Source organism: Lissotriton helveticus, chromosome 9 (assembly GCF_964261635.1).
Source record: "Lissotriton helveticus chromosome 9, aLisHel1.1, whole genome shotgun sequence".
NCBI lineage: Eukaryota > Metazoa > Chordata > Amphibia > Caudata > Salamandridae > Lissotriton > Lissotriton helveticus.
In genome coordinates this window covers 59,663,769-59,680,171 of record NC_136070.1, presented here as the reverse complement: position 1 = coordinate 59,680,171, position 16,403 = coordinate 59,663,769, and the positions used below count along the sequence as shown (strand labels likewise).

At 46.0% G+C, this 16,403-nt stretch overlaps 1 protein-coding gene across 1 annotated transcript in view; it reads right to left on the bottom strand.

Moving 5' to 3' along the window:
* The window catches only part of RYR3 (ryanodine receptor 3), a 1,933,484-nt gene that overhangs the window by 1,135,102 nt on the left and 781,979 nt on the right, over positions 1 to 16,403 (bottom strand). Inside the window, exon 26 of the mRNA XM_078661960.1 lies at positions 8,348 to 8,553. Within this exon, the coding sequence (XP_078518086.1) occupies positions 8,348 to 8,553 (206 nt within the window). The remainder of the gene's footprint in view (positions 1 to 8,347; positions 8,554 to 16,403) is intronic.

The window sequence follows — 16,403 nt, the reverse complement described above, 5'->3', positions numbered from 1 at the left end:
CGCCTACGCACTGGCGTACCTGGTATAGAGCGTGGTTGAGGCGTAGCCACCGGTAATTCTTTAGAGGTATGAGGTACAGGATGTCTCTTTTTTTAATCCTCCAACATGAACTGCAGATCCTTTAGCAATGAAGATATAACACTCACCATCTCCTCCTGATACTCCTGGCGGTATTGTTGCTGGGGATGATCTTGAAACTCCTCATATTCGTCCTCTGAGTCATCCTCTTGGTACTTCACTTGTAACTGCAACGGGCTACTAGCGTAGCCAAAAGGAACGCCATCATCCTCCTCTTCTTCTAACTCCTCCTCCTCAATGGGTGAGATGGTACCAGAGGTGTCACCTTACTTGGAGAGGTAAGTTCCGGGGTAATTGTCCTCTTCCTGGCAAAAACCCTTTTTTCTGGGGGGTTTTCCCTCGTCGATGAACCCGTCGACAAGATCGTCGTCGAAACCACCGATGATATTGCCGACGACGATCCTGTGGTCACTGTCGTCATCGACGATCCTGTCGACGACGCGATTGTAGCCGTAGTCATTGTCGTTGTCAATGCCGTCGTCGCCACAGATCTCGGCTTCGACACTGTTGTCGGCGGTGGTATCGCCGACGGGGATAAAGCCTTAGAAGTAAGTTTTACCCGCCATTTTCTTCGTCGACGCTCCTGTCGACGATGTAGATTTTCCCAATCTTCCCTCAGGAGGTGTGGAGGCAGGCTTTTTGACTGAATTTTTTACCTTAGTGGGCGATTTTGAGGGCTATGAGCTTGTCCTCTTGGTATGTTTTACCCCCGAAGCATGACCCTTACTCTCCTTTTCCTTGCTTGGAGGAGATTTAGAGGGACTGCGCCCAGAAGAACCTAGAGTGGTCTTTTTAAGGGCCTTCTCAGGTCTTTCCCCTGAGATATGAGCCTGAGGAGATATGCTTCTTTTTTTAGATCTCCTAGAGGTTGAAGTCTCCTCCTCACTGTCACTAGACATGACTTCCTTCCTGGCTTTTAGCTTTTGAAGCCATAGTAAAAACCTTCCTTCACGATCCCTCAAAGTTTTATTTGAAAAGGTACGACATACCTTACAATCCTTTGCCTGATGGTTTGGATAAAGGCAGTAGATGCAATCCTTATGAGGGTCGTCTGTATAGAGCCTTTTCTTCAAACAGGTGGCGCAGGCTCTAAATAAACCTCTTTTCTCCTTGTCAGCCATTGTAAAAGATGGAGAAATAGTAGGTAGTAATCCAAATAATTAAATTTGAAAAAGAAAAAACTCTCAAATCCAATCCAGATAGAGTAGAAACTGAAGAGTTTGAGCAGAGCTCAAAGGAGACTCCCTAGCACAACGTGCGGTAGAAAACCTGAGGGGCAAAAGGTTCTCTCAGGAGGGTTCTAGAGGGTGAGGAGCACTGATTGGTTCAGGGAGAAGTTTGTTCTCTTTTACATAACAAAGGTTATGGGTTGCAAAAGGGAAATGGGCCTAGGCCTCTTTTCAGTTTGCTATACTACTAAGCATTGCTGTTTTATGTACCGGAGACTCCCGTCTCGACAACGGGGAATGATACAGGCATGTGAATCTATGAAAGCTCCAATACTGGAGTAACGTCTATTTAAACTACTTTGACAAAATGCAGTTTTTATAGCAGGATAATGGGCACTTCTACATCTCAATGTTTTAATCATCTCCAACTAAAAGGATAGGATACATATATATGCTGTTAAGTAAGGCTTTAACTGGGGCTTTAACTGGCAGTCCGTCAATGCACACGATTCCGTTTGAAAAATCTTGATATCTTTTTTATTTGTAGGGCACATAAAGCCTAATATAGTGATAATATTAAATTACACTAACACAACTCATAAGATTATTGACAGTAAAAGACTAACGTGGTTATGGTGCATTATCTGGGCTGATTATCTTTTACTTTCTCTACTTTCCAAGTAACTAATTCATACTTTCCGCTTTTAGTTGTACCTGCCTCCTCTTTAGAGAAATCTGTGCAACATTTAAACTCCACAGGACTTTGACAGTGGGAAATGAAATATCTAGAAGTATAGCTGTCAACTTCTTGACTCAAAGATGTGGGTGAAATCAGTTGTTTAAAAGGGCAATTCCATTAAAGTGAACAGTGAATAAACACCTTTTTAGAGGGTGATATAGGTTTGAACAGCAGGTGATTGCAATTAATTCTACAGAGCCATTTGATTTGTCAGGAGTGTGTAAAATTAAAGAGGGTGACGTTGCCAAATGTTGGTAATTTAACAGATATATACGAGTGCAACTAAAACTAACTCAAATCAGAGAGTGTGAATCTGAAATAGTAGATGAAAGGGAAAACACAGATAGTAGATAGCAAGAGTGCACAAGAGACATGATCAGGTGAATTAGAGAGATGAGACTGAAGAGCAAAAAGGATGCAAAAAAGTTTTTATAAAACATGATGCACATGAGTGTAGAGGTGGATGGCACAACAGCATTTATAGAGACTAGCCAGGACAATCTCCAGCTGCTGAAAGGCCAGCAAAGCAAAAGTCAGGTTGTCCTGACTACTAATGACTGACTATGCCTCAGCTTGTTTCTTCCTGGCCAGCCATTGGAAACACTGGTCTGTCAGAAAATATTATTTCAATTTTGTTGCAATTAGACACTTTGGTATGTTCTGTCCACCCCTACCTTTCCGTCCCTGTTGGTTTCCCCCACCCTGAAGCTTACTGTGGAATGTTGGTGTGCTCTCCAGTGAGGAGAGTGGATGGTCAATAAACAATAACCTAATCTACTATCGGAGTCCTGTCTTACTTCTAGAATTCCAACACTGGTGACGGAACTGCGCAGGGGGCAGTATTGACCATTTCCCCTTTGTGTACACTCTCAACACGGGGAGGAAGATAAACCAGGAGAAACACAATTGTATTATTATCCAGTGACAATTTTGAAAAATGGACTATGCGAGATTCCATCGGGAAAGTGCAAGCGGATTATCCTAGCGTCCAGTGTGAACTCGTGTGACCCTTGCCTCAACCTTTCTAAAAGGCAGTTATTATCCAGTGACAATTTTGAAAAACGGACTATGCGAGATTCCATCTGGAAAGTGCAAGTGGATTATCCTAGCGTCCAGTGTGAACTTGTGGTGACCCTTGCCTCAACCTTTCGATAAGGCAGTTTAGGGTAAGACTATATAACAGTACATCTCGTAGAAGATTTGAAAAGGGGTTATGTAGTCGTGACTGGGTCCTTGTCTGATCTGCTGCGTGTCTGCCGGGGGAGAAGTCACTTTGGCAATATTCTTCTCACAGTGTGTGCGGTGTCAGGCTCACGATTAGTTGAAAGCGGATCGTGGATTAAGTGATTCCCTGCTGAGTAGACCGGCAAGTGAAATTTATTGTGCTCTCCTAACGAGTTTCAAAAATTAAACTCTGTACCTGCTTTAATCGTCGGTGTGCGATCACGATTGGCAGTAGTGCGAAGCAGCTGGAGGCTTGTGTGAGGCACAGCGGCAGCCTGGTGAGTGCGATCCTCGTCAGCGTCAGGATCGGAGGAGCGAGCGTTCGGTTTCTGGTGCGGAGAATCCTTCAGCTTCTGTCGGATCAGCTTCCAGTGCAGAGGCGCCTGCAAAGGGGTTTCTTCCGTCAGCTGAGAGGGCCGGACCTGCCTACGTGGTGAGCTGCATCCGGTGCTCGAAAATTTCTGCCGGCGCATCAGGTACTGAGGGCCGTTAGTTTCCTGTCACGCGGCATCAGGGTTATTGTGCTTCAGTTCCTCGGCTACTTTTGGACTTTGTTGGTGTCTATTGAGAAAGCGAACTGTGTATTCCTGGTTGTTGATCTTCTGTCAAGGTGGTGAGTGAATTGACCTGCAGCTGGGCTCCATATTCCAAGTTTCAAAGCATCCCAGTATCATCTCCATCTCCTTGCCTGAACACTAGACTGTAGTGGCGTTTCCAGCGGAAAATAACTTTGGGGGGTGGTTTATTTGGGTCAACTGTGGTATAATGCGAAATGTAAGCTGTGGTTGGATAGTTTGTTAGTCTGTATTATATTTTTACAAGGCCCACGCCCTAGCAACCATCCCAGTGTACTCTTTCCATTTATCTCTGGTGCCTTTACGCTCCTCCTGGAAAATATGGCTGCAGCCAGCATGAATCAACCCCCGCCCTTTTTGAATGATATTGGAGAACCGGAGATAAGTTGGAAGGAATGGGTGAAACTGGTTGAATCTTATCTCATAGCTATAGGGGGTCAAAGGTTCAATTCTGTAAGAAAACAGCACATATTACTCCATAATTTGGGTGTGCAGGGGCGCATGGTGTACGAATCATTACCAGTGCCAGAACAGGAGGGGAATGTAGTTGGAGAGGTAGATGTGTTTGCGCAAACAATAGAAAAACTGGAAAACCATTTTGGAGATAGAGTCAATGTAGTTCTAGAACGCCACAAGTTTTTTAAAAGGAGTCAGGGCAAACAAGAGTCAGTGCAGAATTATATTGCAGCTTTATGGGGCCTTACTCAACTATGTGAGTTTGGCAACCTCACCGATTCATTAATAAGAGACCAACTAGTGAGGTGCACTAATAATCCCCGCATCCAAGAAAAATTATTGCCAAAAAATCCAGGGCTAAAGGAAGCTATTGAAATAGCAAAGTCAGTTGAGCTCACTGCAAGGTGCGTAAAGGAAATGAAACCTGACGGTGAGGTTGTGGCAACTATTAATGATGTAGAAGACAAGTGTGAAGTGTATAAGATGAAATTTAAAGAGAATACCAATATCAGAGTAGATAACAGAGAAAGGGGTCCTAAGTGCTACGGGTGTGACAGTAATAACCATGTCGCTACTTTTTTCCAATGCCCTGCCAGGTATGTCACTTGTAAAAAATGCAATAGGAAAGGCCATTTTGCGAGGGTGTGTCGTGATGGAGAACTACACACAAGAGAACAGGAAAGGAACACGGAGAAGGTCACAAGTAAGGAAGAGAAATGTATATAGCAAAAAATGGAAACATTTGTTTTGCAAGTAAAAGATGTCAGTAACACGGTAAATTCCATTTATCCTAAATGTGAAGTATCAATTGATGACGAATGTAGAAATGTATGCTGATTCTTGTTCACCATTCACACTACTAAACAAGGATGATTTTGTTTCCCTGGGTAACAATAGGGTTAGTGAGTTAAAAATGCCAGATATTTCTCCTACAGGTTACAACAAAGGACCCATTCCTCTTTTGGGTATGAAAAATGTGCAGCTGCAGTTTAAGGACAGGAAAACGTATGGAACGGTATATGTAGTAAAATCAGGTTCTAATCTTCTAGGTTGGGTACACCAGAAAGAGCTGGGAATCATCTTAGACCCCAATAGTGCTGATCAAGTCCTGCTCACAGAAAAGTTCCATATGGATGATACAATTTGTGATGAATTTAAGCAGCTATTTAAGGAGGAACTAGGATGTTTGCACAATTTCCAACATAGGATCAAGCTAAAATACAATGCGAAACCTGTGGTGCACAGTTTACGTCCAGTGCCTCTTAAATTGAAAGATCCCCTTCAAAACGAGTTGCGCAAGCTATGTGACTTAGACATAATTCAACCTATAAACTGTTCAGAGTGGTTGGCTCCGATAGCTATCGCAGCCAAGTCCAATGGAGAAGGAATTTGTCTCTGTGTAGACTTGCGCAATCTCAATGACAGTATTTGGGTAGAAACACACCCCTTGCCCATAATCAACAAAAGGCTTAGCACTATGGGTCCTGCAAAGTATTTTAGTGTGATAGATTTATCGATGGCTTATCACCAAATTGACCAGATTCAAGACCACTCACAGCTTTCCTTACACCTTTCGGGGCATTTATGTTTAAAAGAATGCCTTTTGGCCTTGCGTCCACTGCGGCTATTTTTCAAAAAGCAATGCAGAAGATTTTGGAGGGTGTAGAACGCACCATGTGTTTCCAAGACGATATTTTGGTCTACAGCACAATTCATAAAAACATGATGGGGTGCTAAGGCAAGTTTTTAGGAGACTCATGGATGCTGGCCTAATGGTAAAAAAGGAAAAGTGCAAGATAAGAGTACAAAAAGTCGAGTACCTGGGACATTCAATCTCAGAAGATGGATTCAGACCTAAGAGCAGCTTGATCCGAGCAGTAAAAGAAGCTCCCCATCCGAGGAACAAAGAGGAACTTAAGTCCTTCCTTGGGCTCATGGAGTATATGTCCAAGTATGTCGACAACTTTGCTGCTAAATGTGAACCTATGAGAGAACTCTTGAAGAAAGACAAGGAGTTCGTGTGGAATGAAGAGCAAGAGTTGGTGGCGAATGCCTTAAAGAACGATCTGATCAATTCTCCGGCCTTAGGAACTTTTGACCCGTCCAAGAGAACTATACTTGCAACTGATGCCTCAAACAAAGGGCTGGGTGCCACTCTCTTTCAAAAAGATGGAAGTGATGAGAAGATCATTGCTTTTGCATTCAGGAGTCTCTCAAAACCAGAGAGGAACTACTCCGTAATTGAACGGGAAGCTTTAGCCTGCTTTTGGGCTGTGAGACATTTCAAGTTTTTTCTATGGGGTTTGAGGTTCACGATTCGGACTGACCACAAACCACTCACATTTATATTTTCAGTAAAAGGTCTTGAAAATTGCACCCCGCGCATCAGCAGATGGATCCTAGGACTTGAACATTACAATTTCATGATAGAGCATGTGCCGGGCAAGGAAAATAAAATTGCAGATTTCCTATCAAGGTCACCCTTGCCAGAGGCAGGAGTCACAGAAGAAGCTCTAGACAGTCCAATATTGATGTTGGACATTCCCGCCATCACTGAAAAAGAATGGGGAGAAGGTATGAAGGCGGATAAGGAGCTGAGTACCCTAAAAGAATACATGAGACAAGGATGGCCAAATAAGAAGAACGAACTGGAAGCAGGCATTGAAGAGTATTGGGAAGTCAGGAATGAACTGAGTGCCATTGGAGAAAAGGTATACCGCAATAACAGGGTAATACCACCTAAAGAGCTCAGAAAGAGAGTTATTGACTTGGCACATGAAGGTCACCTTGGGCGGAGTGCTACCAAGGCAAGAGTAAGATCTAATTTCTGGTTCCCAAAAATGGATGCTATGGCTGAACAAATTGTAAAGGAGTGCGGGGCATGTGCCAGAAGTGACAAGTCGAAGGTGGTACACAAAGCCCCGTTGTCTCCAGTTAGAGTTCCGACCAAGCCATGGAACAAGTTGGCTATGGACATCATTGGACCAATGCAGGAACTTGGTGTGCAAAAGAGATTTATGCTGGTCCTGATTGATTACACTTCACACTGGGTCAAACAAAAGTTTGTACATAGTATCACCACAAAATCGGTGATTCAGTTCTTAAAGGAGGTGTTCTATGAGGAAGGGATACCCTCCATTATAATCACCGACAATGGGGTACAGTTCACCTCAGAAGAAATGCAGGAATTCCTGAAGGGTTTGGACATAAGGCATGAAACCACAGCTTTATATTGCCCAAAGGCTAATGGTCTGGTGGAGCGGGCAAACAGGATCATTAAAGAAAATATGCAGTTAGCTGCCATCAATGGACATGACAGAGAGAACTCTCGTAGGGAATGTCTGTGGGCATATCATACGTCACCCAATAAAGTAACTGGGGTTTCTCCTTTCGTGTCTTTACGTGGTAGGGAACCGTGTACCAAGTTCAATCCAAGTTGGTTAAGCGGAGGCAGCGTCAGGGGAGTAGATCAGGAGGAGGCAGGAGAAAAGATCAAGCAACACCAAAACAAATACAAACATTGGTATGACCAAAAACATGGTGTGAAAGCTCTCAAGTGGGAGGTGGGCGACATGGTACAAGCAAGAAGGAACAACAAGACGGGGACCACTCTCAGCAGATATCATTCTCCAAGTAAGATTGTTAAAGTGCTTAAGAATGTGGTCCAGCTTGAAAATGGTCAATGGTGGAGTTTTTACAACATTGTAAGTGCTCATATGTAATGTTTTCTTGCTGTGTTAACCTCTGCTGTTGCCTTGTCAGCCGGTTCTCTCCAGCCCCTATTTGCCACCCTGGGTTTCCTTTTCCTCATCCCTATGGTCCACTTTATAAGGAAGGGAGATGTGTTGCAATTAGACCCTTTGGTATGTTCCGTCCACCCCTACCTTTCCGTCCCTGTTGGTTTCCCCCACCCTGAAGCTTACTCTGGAATGTTGGTGTGCTCTCCAGTGAGGAGAGTGGATGGTCAATAAACAACAACTTAATCTACTATCGGAGTCCTGTCTTACTTCTAGAATTCCAACAAATTTCTTCTAAAGTCAGCTAATGCCCGCGTTCACTGCAAAAGTGCGAATGAATGGTAAGTTTAAAAAAATTGTTGAACTTACTCTTCCGCCTTCAAAGACGAAGGCCTGGTAGTCAGCTCCCAAATCCATGTCGGGTCTGCACCCTGGCCTTGCCCATCCCACACGCATGTCTCCGCCTGTCACAGCTTCAAACTCAAAGTACCACTTTCCGGTTTTCACTGCATACGTATTCTCTACCCTGAAGAAGCGGATCTTGTCAATGCTGACTCGCTCCAGAGTTCCATCAGCTGTGTAAAAAATAGATAACATACAGAAAAACAAACCCACAAAAATAAGTTAGCATTCCAGAAAACATGAAAGAAGATTCCAAGGCTGTGCGGATGGTTGAAATTATGTTTTGATTTTTTTACTGCACTCAAGTTCTGAGGAATGATTTAGTTTTGGTGACCTGAGGCTAGTTGGTAGTACTTTGCATGTCATTAAGAAGGCACGTTCAAACCCACCATCCACCAAACGTTCTCATTCTCAGATACACCATCTCGAAGGACTACTAGAGGCCCATGTCAGAGGGACTCCCAATTAGTTCTGGAGCTACTTCTCCAGCTGGCATGGTGTGTCATTGGCTTGCCATATTTAATAATAAAATACAGGAAACGTGATCCCTACTGAGCTCCTGTTCACAGAGATGTTTCGATATGAGGTGATGATTTTTAAACTTAATTTTGTTAAATCACCACAAATTCAGAATTTCTCTCAATGTAGCTAAAATTTGATTTAAAGGATGTTTTGTTATACTCATAGAACAACCCCTGGTTGCTCAAATTACTTATTTTGTGCTGCTGAGAGAGTAGACGGACAAAAATGGAAACTACACAAGTAATTAGGACTCTTCCAGTCCTCTTCACTTTCTAATCTTACTGTTGGATTCATGGCCCCTGAGGCAAGGACAGGTGGTACTACAAAAAACACACGCAGACTTTTCAATAGGAGACTTGTACTTTTTAATAGAATGAAAAACACTGAGGTTTCACTCCAGATTTCTTTAGAAGATGTCTGTGGATGCCTTGGTCCTTGGCTTTTCTGTGGTAACTGCAGACAAATGTAATATTCAATGTCTAAAAAGTTTGTGAATATATGAATAATGTCATACATTCTAATTAGTTTTTTGAGGAAGTCTATCAATATTTCCACCATGGCTTCTTTTAGACAATAGAATCGTTCTCCAAAATGCATGGGTATGCATTTGAATAATGGTTTTATTCTCGACAAAGGCCATAGAGTACATTTTAATTTTGTGAAACAAAAGGACTTTTACTGAAAGCATAGAAAGCATGTCAGATTTTGAAGTTTGAGTATTTTTCAGGAAAAAATTGGAAGTCGGTTGTAGTAACAGATTTTTAGGCGAGTAAAAATGTGACTTTTATTCAAAACATTAAAGTTTTTGTAGGAATTATCGTTGAAAAATTTGAAAATGACTGTAAAAGGAAAGACACATTTCCACATTAAAGGTCCTTTTAAGAGTAGACAGGGACAACATCAACACTTTCTTGGTGGCCCCCTGTTGTTGCGATGGACACATTGTATGGCTGATGTAGCTCACCACCGGGACATAGCAGTTTTCCTGCCTGCATCGGCACAGGCAGGGAAACCTATATTTGCTCCCATGGGCAGAAGCATTTTTTAATCTCCCACCAAGCTGGAGCAAACACAAAGTCGGGTCCCAGTGGGCGGGAGCTTTGTAAATGCTCCCACTAGCTGGGAGCAGACTTTTGATCTGTTTCCCTGGCCGCAGTGATGCAGGCAGGGAAAGTGATCTAAATATGGCTCCATAAAAAGCTGCTCCTTCAGGGCGGGAGCAATGATGGCTCCTCCTGCATGTGGGGAACCTGCTGGTGTCGCTGGGCCTTGTGGTGCTTCTCGCGGCCCCTAAGAAGTATTTGGTGGGTGCCCTGGGTGGGCACACAGCAACTACCTTTAAGAGTGCTGGCCGCAGGGATCGCGTACTTGGGCCACAAAAGTCTTGTGAAGGGGGGCCGTGTGCCCCCCTCCTCTTTAATTTTCATAGTGGTGCTGAGTTAGTGGTCCCCATGGCCTAAGAATGCTCGGCGAGGGGGTCTACGGCGTCCTTATTCTCTTTCATTAAAATAATAATGGCTCTGTGGTCCACTGGGTCTAACAAGGGTCGGGGAAGGGGGCCACACAGCCCCCTCCCTTTTATTTGTAGTAGTAGCCCTGGGGGATGGGGTCACCAGGTCCTAACAAGACTCAGGGAGGTGGGTTGTGCCCTCAGGATAAGGGTACCCAGTGCCTTATAAGGCTCGGAGAGTGGGGTTACGAGACTCTCCTCCCCTTACATAAAAAAAGGCCCTGGGGGATGGGGTATAATTTGCGCCCCGCCATGCCGTGCCTGTGACCCCACATATTACATCACTCATGGCATGTTCTATGACATCATTTATGACCTCACTCATGAAATCTCAAATGACATCATTGATGACATCATCCAAGCTCTTTTGTACACATGGCTCTTGTAGGAAGGTAGATCCCTGACTATGGTTGCCCCCAACTTTTTGCCTGGTGTTTTGCTGGTTTTCTGACTTAGTTGACCTGGGACCCTGCTATTCAGGGCCCCAGGCCTACTGCTCTCTCTGTAAAATGGATTCCATGTACCTTAGGTACATATCTAAATTGGATACTGAGTCACCTTATCAGTCCCTGTACAGTGTACCTTAGGTACCCAGGGCATAGGTGTACCCAGGGCCTACCAGGGGCTGCAGCATGTATTATGCCACCCCTGGCTGGCCATCCAAATCTGACACAACTGGCTGCTTGACAGCTGGGGCAAGGTGGTGTACTCACCCTTTGCTTTAGATATAGTATCCCTATATCTAACCCTAAAATGGACACACAGATCTCCTATCAGTCACTCCTATGGCAGGCCTTAACAATCCTGAAGGCAGAGTGCTTGGAATCGTGTGAGATGGTGCTCTGGCATGAGCTGAGCCTGTCTGCGGCTTTCGGGATCCATCCCTTAGCCGTTTCCATGATATCGCATACCATATACTCTTAAGTGCATTATAATCCTCGCGGTTATATGCCAACTCTGGTATCGCTTTATCAAAACATGTCGAGTAAGGTGTCATACGAATTGGAATACTAACCCCTCGCCAATTCTGGCGACGGGGTTAGCATTCCACCCTTCTAGAGGGACACGACATGTATGTAACCCCTAACCCCGGTTAAAGTCATACAGAGCCTCAGCTCCACAAAATGGATGCTGCCACCGAGACACAAGTCTGCCCTCCTGCTGCTGGGAGTCCTCCCAGAGCAGGAGATAAGGACAAAGGGTTTCCTGCCAGGGGCGGTGCCAGCACCGTCCCAGACAGGGTTTTGTGTATTGTAGGTAGGCAGGGCTTTAGAGGAAGGTGACTGCACGTGGCACCCCGGTGCTCACTGTGCATAGGCTGGCTGGAACCAGTTCCAGGGTCACTCCAGACCCTGTGCTGGGGAAAAGCCCGCCAAGGAAGTGGGTGTAACCACCCCCCTCCTAGTCCCACCCCTAGGGCAGGACTTAGTCGCGTGCCAGCCCCTTTTTACAGGATAAAGGTAGGAACTGGCCCCCTTCCAAATCAGATCATCTTTGAATCCTGAAACTACTTTCCACGAAAGGAACTCAAGACTTCTTCCTAAGATTTCTCCCTTGTGACTAAGGAGTAGTCACCCTGCATCCGCAGGCACCATCTTAAGAACACTGCGGTCTGCTGCAAGTCTCTCCTCCGGATCAAGACTGCCCAGCTCGACGAGAACCGGCTTCCCTGGCACCTCTGACCTCTACCTGCATCATCAGTCACGCTGAGATTCGTGGGTGTGACGAGACCTCGAGGGACCGGCCATCTTCAAGACTGCACGACTTCTTTCCAGCAAGCCCGCCGAGTAATTTCCTGGTGAGTGCTTTGGGGTCCGAGAAACCCCGACCCTGAGCAGCTCCAGCACCGAAGTGCAGCCTCCCAGCATCTCCACGATCTGCGTGGGGCCCTTCTGCTTTTTGCTGCTCACCGCGTTGTTTGGCTACTAGCCCGCTGGCTTGTGGCCTTCTGAACGACGCCCGACGACATTTCTGCTGCTGGTCTGGTTGCTCCAGGCTGGCCCTTGCTCCCTTCCAAAAGAGGAGCACCCCGGACCCTCCTGGTCCACTCAAGACGCCATTTTGAGTCCACCGCGTGGGCTTGAATTAGCCAAGGCTTGTTGCCCAATCCTGGGTAACTTCGACGCCGACAGCTTCATCCATCGTGGGACAGCTCGCCTCTCCATCCTGGTCGCCGACAACGCCTCCTGGTCCGTGAGATCTGCAGAGCCAGCGTCGCCCACTCACCTAGTCGAGGTGACTTCGCCCGGTGCCATCCTGGTGCCCACTTAATCACTGGCTAGTGATTCAAGAACTTGGTCCCCTCTGCTTTCAGGTTTCTTCTTCCTTGATCCAGGCTTGGATCCATCGAACTTTTCTTCACTGGTCGCCTGCCAGCAACTTCCTTCTTCCAGGCTCCTGGTCCGGCAACGAGATCCCCGACGTCTTTTCAGACCTATGCAGCTGCAGCCCCTGGGCTAGGTAACTTCGGCACTTCGGTGTCCCAGCATAGCCTCACTATCCTAGGGTCAGGATCCACTGTCGTTTTCTTCCTACCAGGTCGGGTTCGCCCGTGAACACTAACTTTGCCTTTACTAGCTTCCATAGACTTTGTCCCGCATCCCACGTGAGAGTGCACCCTCTGCACCCGAGTCCCCTAGGTCTCCTAGAAGTAATCTAACGATTCCCTAGTCAAGTCCTAGCGATTCCAAAGCCTATTAGTATTGTACTTACCTGCTAGTAATTTCGCATTCCACTTTTTAAGTATATGGTTTTTCGTGCCCCTTGGGCATTTGTGTATACCGTGCTAACTTAAGTATTTTCGTAAGAGTTTTGTTGTGTGCTTAGCACCCTGTCCTCATAAAGAGTACAGGGTTGTTGTGATTCTAATAAATACACTGTTTATTTTCATAACACTTGTGTGGTGTCCTTTCACTGGGTGTTCAAGGGGTAATGTGATGGTAAAACAGCTGGCTTAACACGCCCTCTAGAGTCTTAGCCTTAGACTGCTCGTATCCATGCTACTAGGATAGCTGGTCTATAAGGTTGACTTACAACCAATCATCAATAAGGGTTGTTTGGACTGATATATAGTGATCACTAGAATAGTGAGCACTGCACATCAGGCCAACTTCTCACATTGGTGAGCAGCGGTTGGGATTTTAGCTTGCTGTTGTTTTACCACACATGCCCTAAGAATATCTTGTGAAAGATCACATAAGTACTAAAGGTACATATAACTTAGCTTAGAATACTCTGAGTTCTACTGAACCAGCTGTTGCAGCTCCTAGGGCTTAGCACACCCTAAACTACAACTCTAGCAAGGGATCAGTAGGCAAACATATAGTGTAGGTAAGTGCACCACTTACACCTCACTAGAAAAGCATGTCTACCCAGGGAGAATCTACTGAGACTCCCCTGGTCAGTGTTGACCCTCCACAGGTCACTTCAAGATATGCAGCTCTCAGTTTCCAGGAGATGAGACAGATCTGTGTCTCCAGGAAACTGAAGCAGGGGTCTAACCCCACCATTCCCTTTCTGATAGGTCTCTTAGAGACATATGATGCCAGAAAGCTTTCTCAGTTACATGAGAACATGCCAGCCTTAGAGGGAACCTCTGGGGATCCAGACCTCCCCAACATTGCTACTGCAGTTGAGGAGGAGGATCAAGAGGAACTCTCTGGGGATGAGGTAGACAAAGGTCTTGAGGTAGTCAGAAGGCTAACCAGGACCAACTTAGACTTACTTGGGCTAGGATCTGGGGGACCCCCAGTACTAACCCGAAGTGGGCCTAACCTTGGAGTTAGGAGAGATAGATCTCTTTCTAGGGACTCCAATAGATCTCTGCACTCTAATGCCTCTTCTCAGGGGAGAAGGAATCCTCCACAGAGGAGATTTACTTCCCCTCAGAGAAGGGAGCATGAAGCTAGGATGAGACAAGCTGAACTGAGGATTGAAAGGGAAGAAATTGCCCTGGCCAAAGAGAAGCTTGCCCTGGCAAGAGAGCAGCAGATGAGTGGGTTAGCTCCCACTGGTGGCAGCAATCTCCCAAGAGATAGAGAGAAGGGTTTAGATACTAAACACCTGACTAAAATAGTGCCCCCCTTTAAGCAAGGGGATGACATCCAGAAATGGATGGCTGCTCTGGAGAGGGCCTGCACTGTGCAGTGCATTCCCCAGAGTCAGTGGGCAGCTATACTGTGGCTCTCCTTTGATGGTAAAGGTAGAGATAAGCTCCTCACTACAAGAGTAGAGGATGCTAACAATTACCAGGTCCTGAAGAATACACTGGTTGATGGGTTTGGTTTAACCACTGAGCAGTACAGGTTGCTGTTCAGAGACACCCAGAAAACTCAGTCTCAGGACTGGTCTGACTTTGTTGATTGTGCCACTAAGGCTTTGGAAGGCTGGCTACTGGGTAGCAAGGTTACTGACTTCAAAGGATTATATAATCTTATTATGAGAGAGCAAGTCTTAAATAATTGTCAGAACCAGTTATTACACCAGCACCTGGTAGACTCTGATCTGACCTCTCCACAAGAATTGGGTAAGAGGGCAGACAAATGGGTCAGAACCAGGATTAGGCCCAAGAACCAAGGTGGTGACCAGAAAAAGGAATCAACCAAGCCTCAAGAGAAGGGTGGGAATAAATCTACAGATCAAACCACATCAGGGCCCCAAAAATCCTCTGAGGGGGGTGGGTCCCAGAATCTTTCCAACAACCAGAAGAAACCTTATTGTTATCCCTGTAAACAGGTGGGTCATTTAAAAACTGACAGCAGTTGCCCAAAGAATAACAATAAGGAAAACATACCCCCAAGTAACATTCCCAAACCTCCTGTTACTACTAGTAGTAATCCCCCAGGTGGTGGGAGTGCCCCCAAGAATTTGGGTGCATTTACTTTGGGAGTTCATGGGGACTCTGGCCTAACCAGGTCCCCTGACTTAGATACTCTTGTCCGTGAGACTGGCATGGGGTTTGCCAACTTCACAACTTGTCCCAACACTTTGGGCAAGTACAGACAGGAGCCACTCATCAATGGTATAAAAGTTGAGGCCTATAGAGATACAGGGGCTAGCATCACTATGGTGACTGAGAGCCTAGTCCCCTCAAGGCAACTTTTACCTGGTGCCACATACCAGGTGACCAATATTGATGGAGTACAGAGAGATCATCCCATGGCAGTGGTCAATCTCAGCTGGGGAGGTGTCACTGGCCACAAGAGAGTGGCAGTGTCACCAAACTTGCCTGTAGATTGCCTACTGGGGAATGATTTAGAGCTCTCAGCCTGGGCTGAAGTTGAGCAAGAAACCCATTCTAAAATGGTAAACACCCATGGTAAGGTTAGTGGGGCAGTGATAGCCACAGCCCCAGTCCAAGATGTCCTCCCTGAACAGGTCAGGAGGGTTGTGCCAGTCACAACCCAATCTCAGACAACTTCCTTCCCAGAACAGGTTGTCAAGGCTGTCATGGTAACAGCCCACACCCAAACTGAGCCCCCTCCTGAAAAGGTTGGGAGAGTTGTGATGGCCACAGCTCAAACTCAGACAGATGATAGTGTTGTGAAACCTGAAACTATGGATCACTCCACTCAGACAGAGAGCATTGAGGAGGAAGAGAAATCTCCCTCCCACCAGACTTTAGGAAAAGATCAGCCTCCTCAGGGAACTGATCTGACCCCTTGTGAAGAAACTGCCACAGAGGTAGTCAGGCCTAGCCTGGCAGAACCCCTGATGTCAGTGGACCCTTCCAAGATGGGACCCAGTCTGGAGCAGGTAACCTGCCCCTCTCTACCCTGCCTCGGTCAGCCCAGGGCTGTAGAGGTCAGGGAGGCCAGTGTTGGACCCCAAAGGGCCCCCTGTCCAAAAGAATTCCCCAATCAGCAGATTAAGGGCACTGAAGCTAGTAATCCTAGCCAAGTGAAAATAAAACACACTCCTGAGGGATCCCCCTTAAAATTAGTTAGGGACCTCCCCCAGATGGACACTGCTGGGCACAGCCAAACTTGGGAC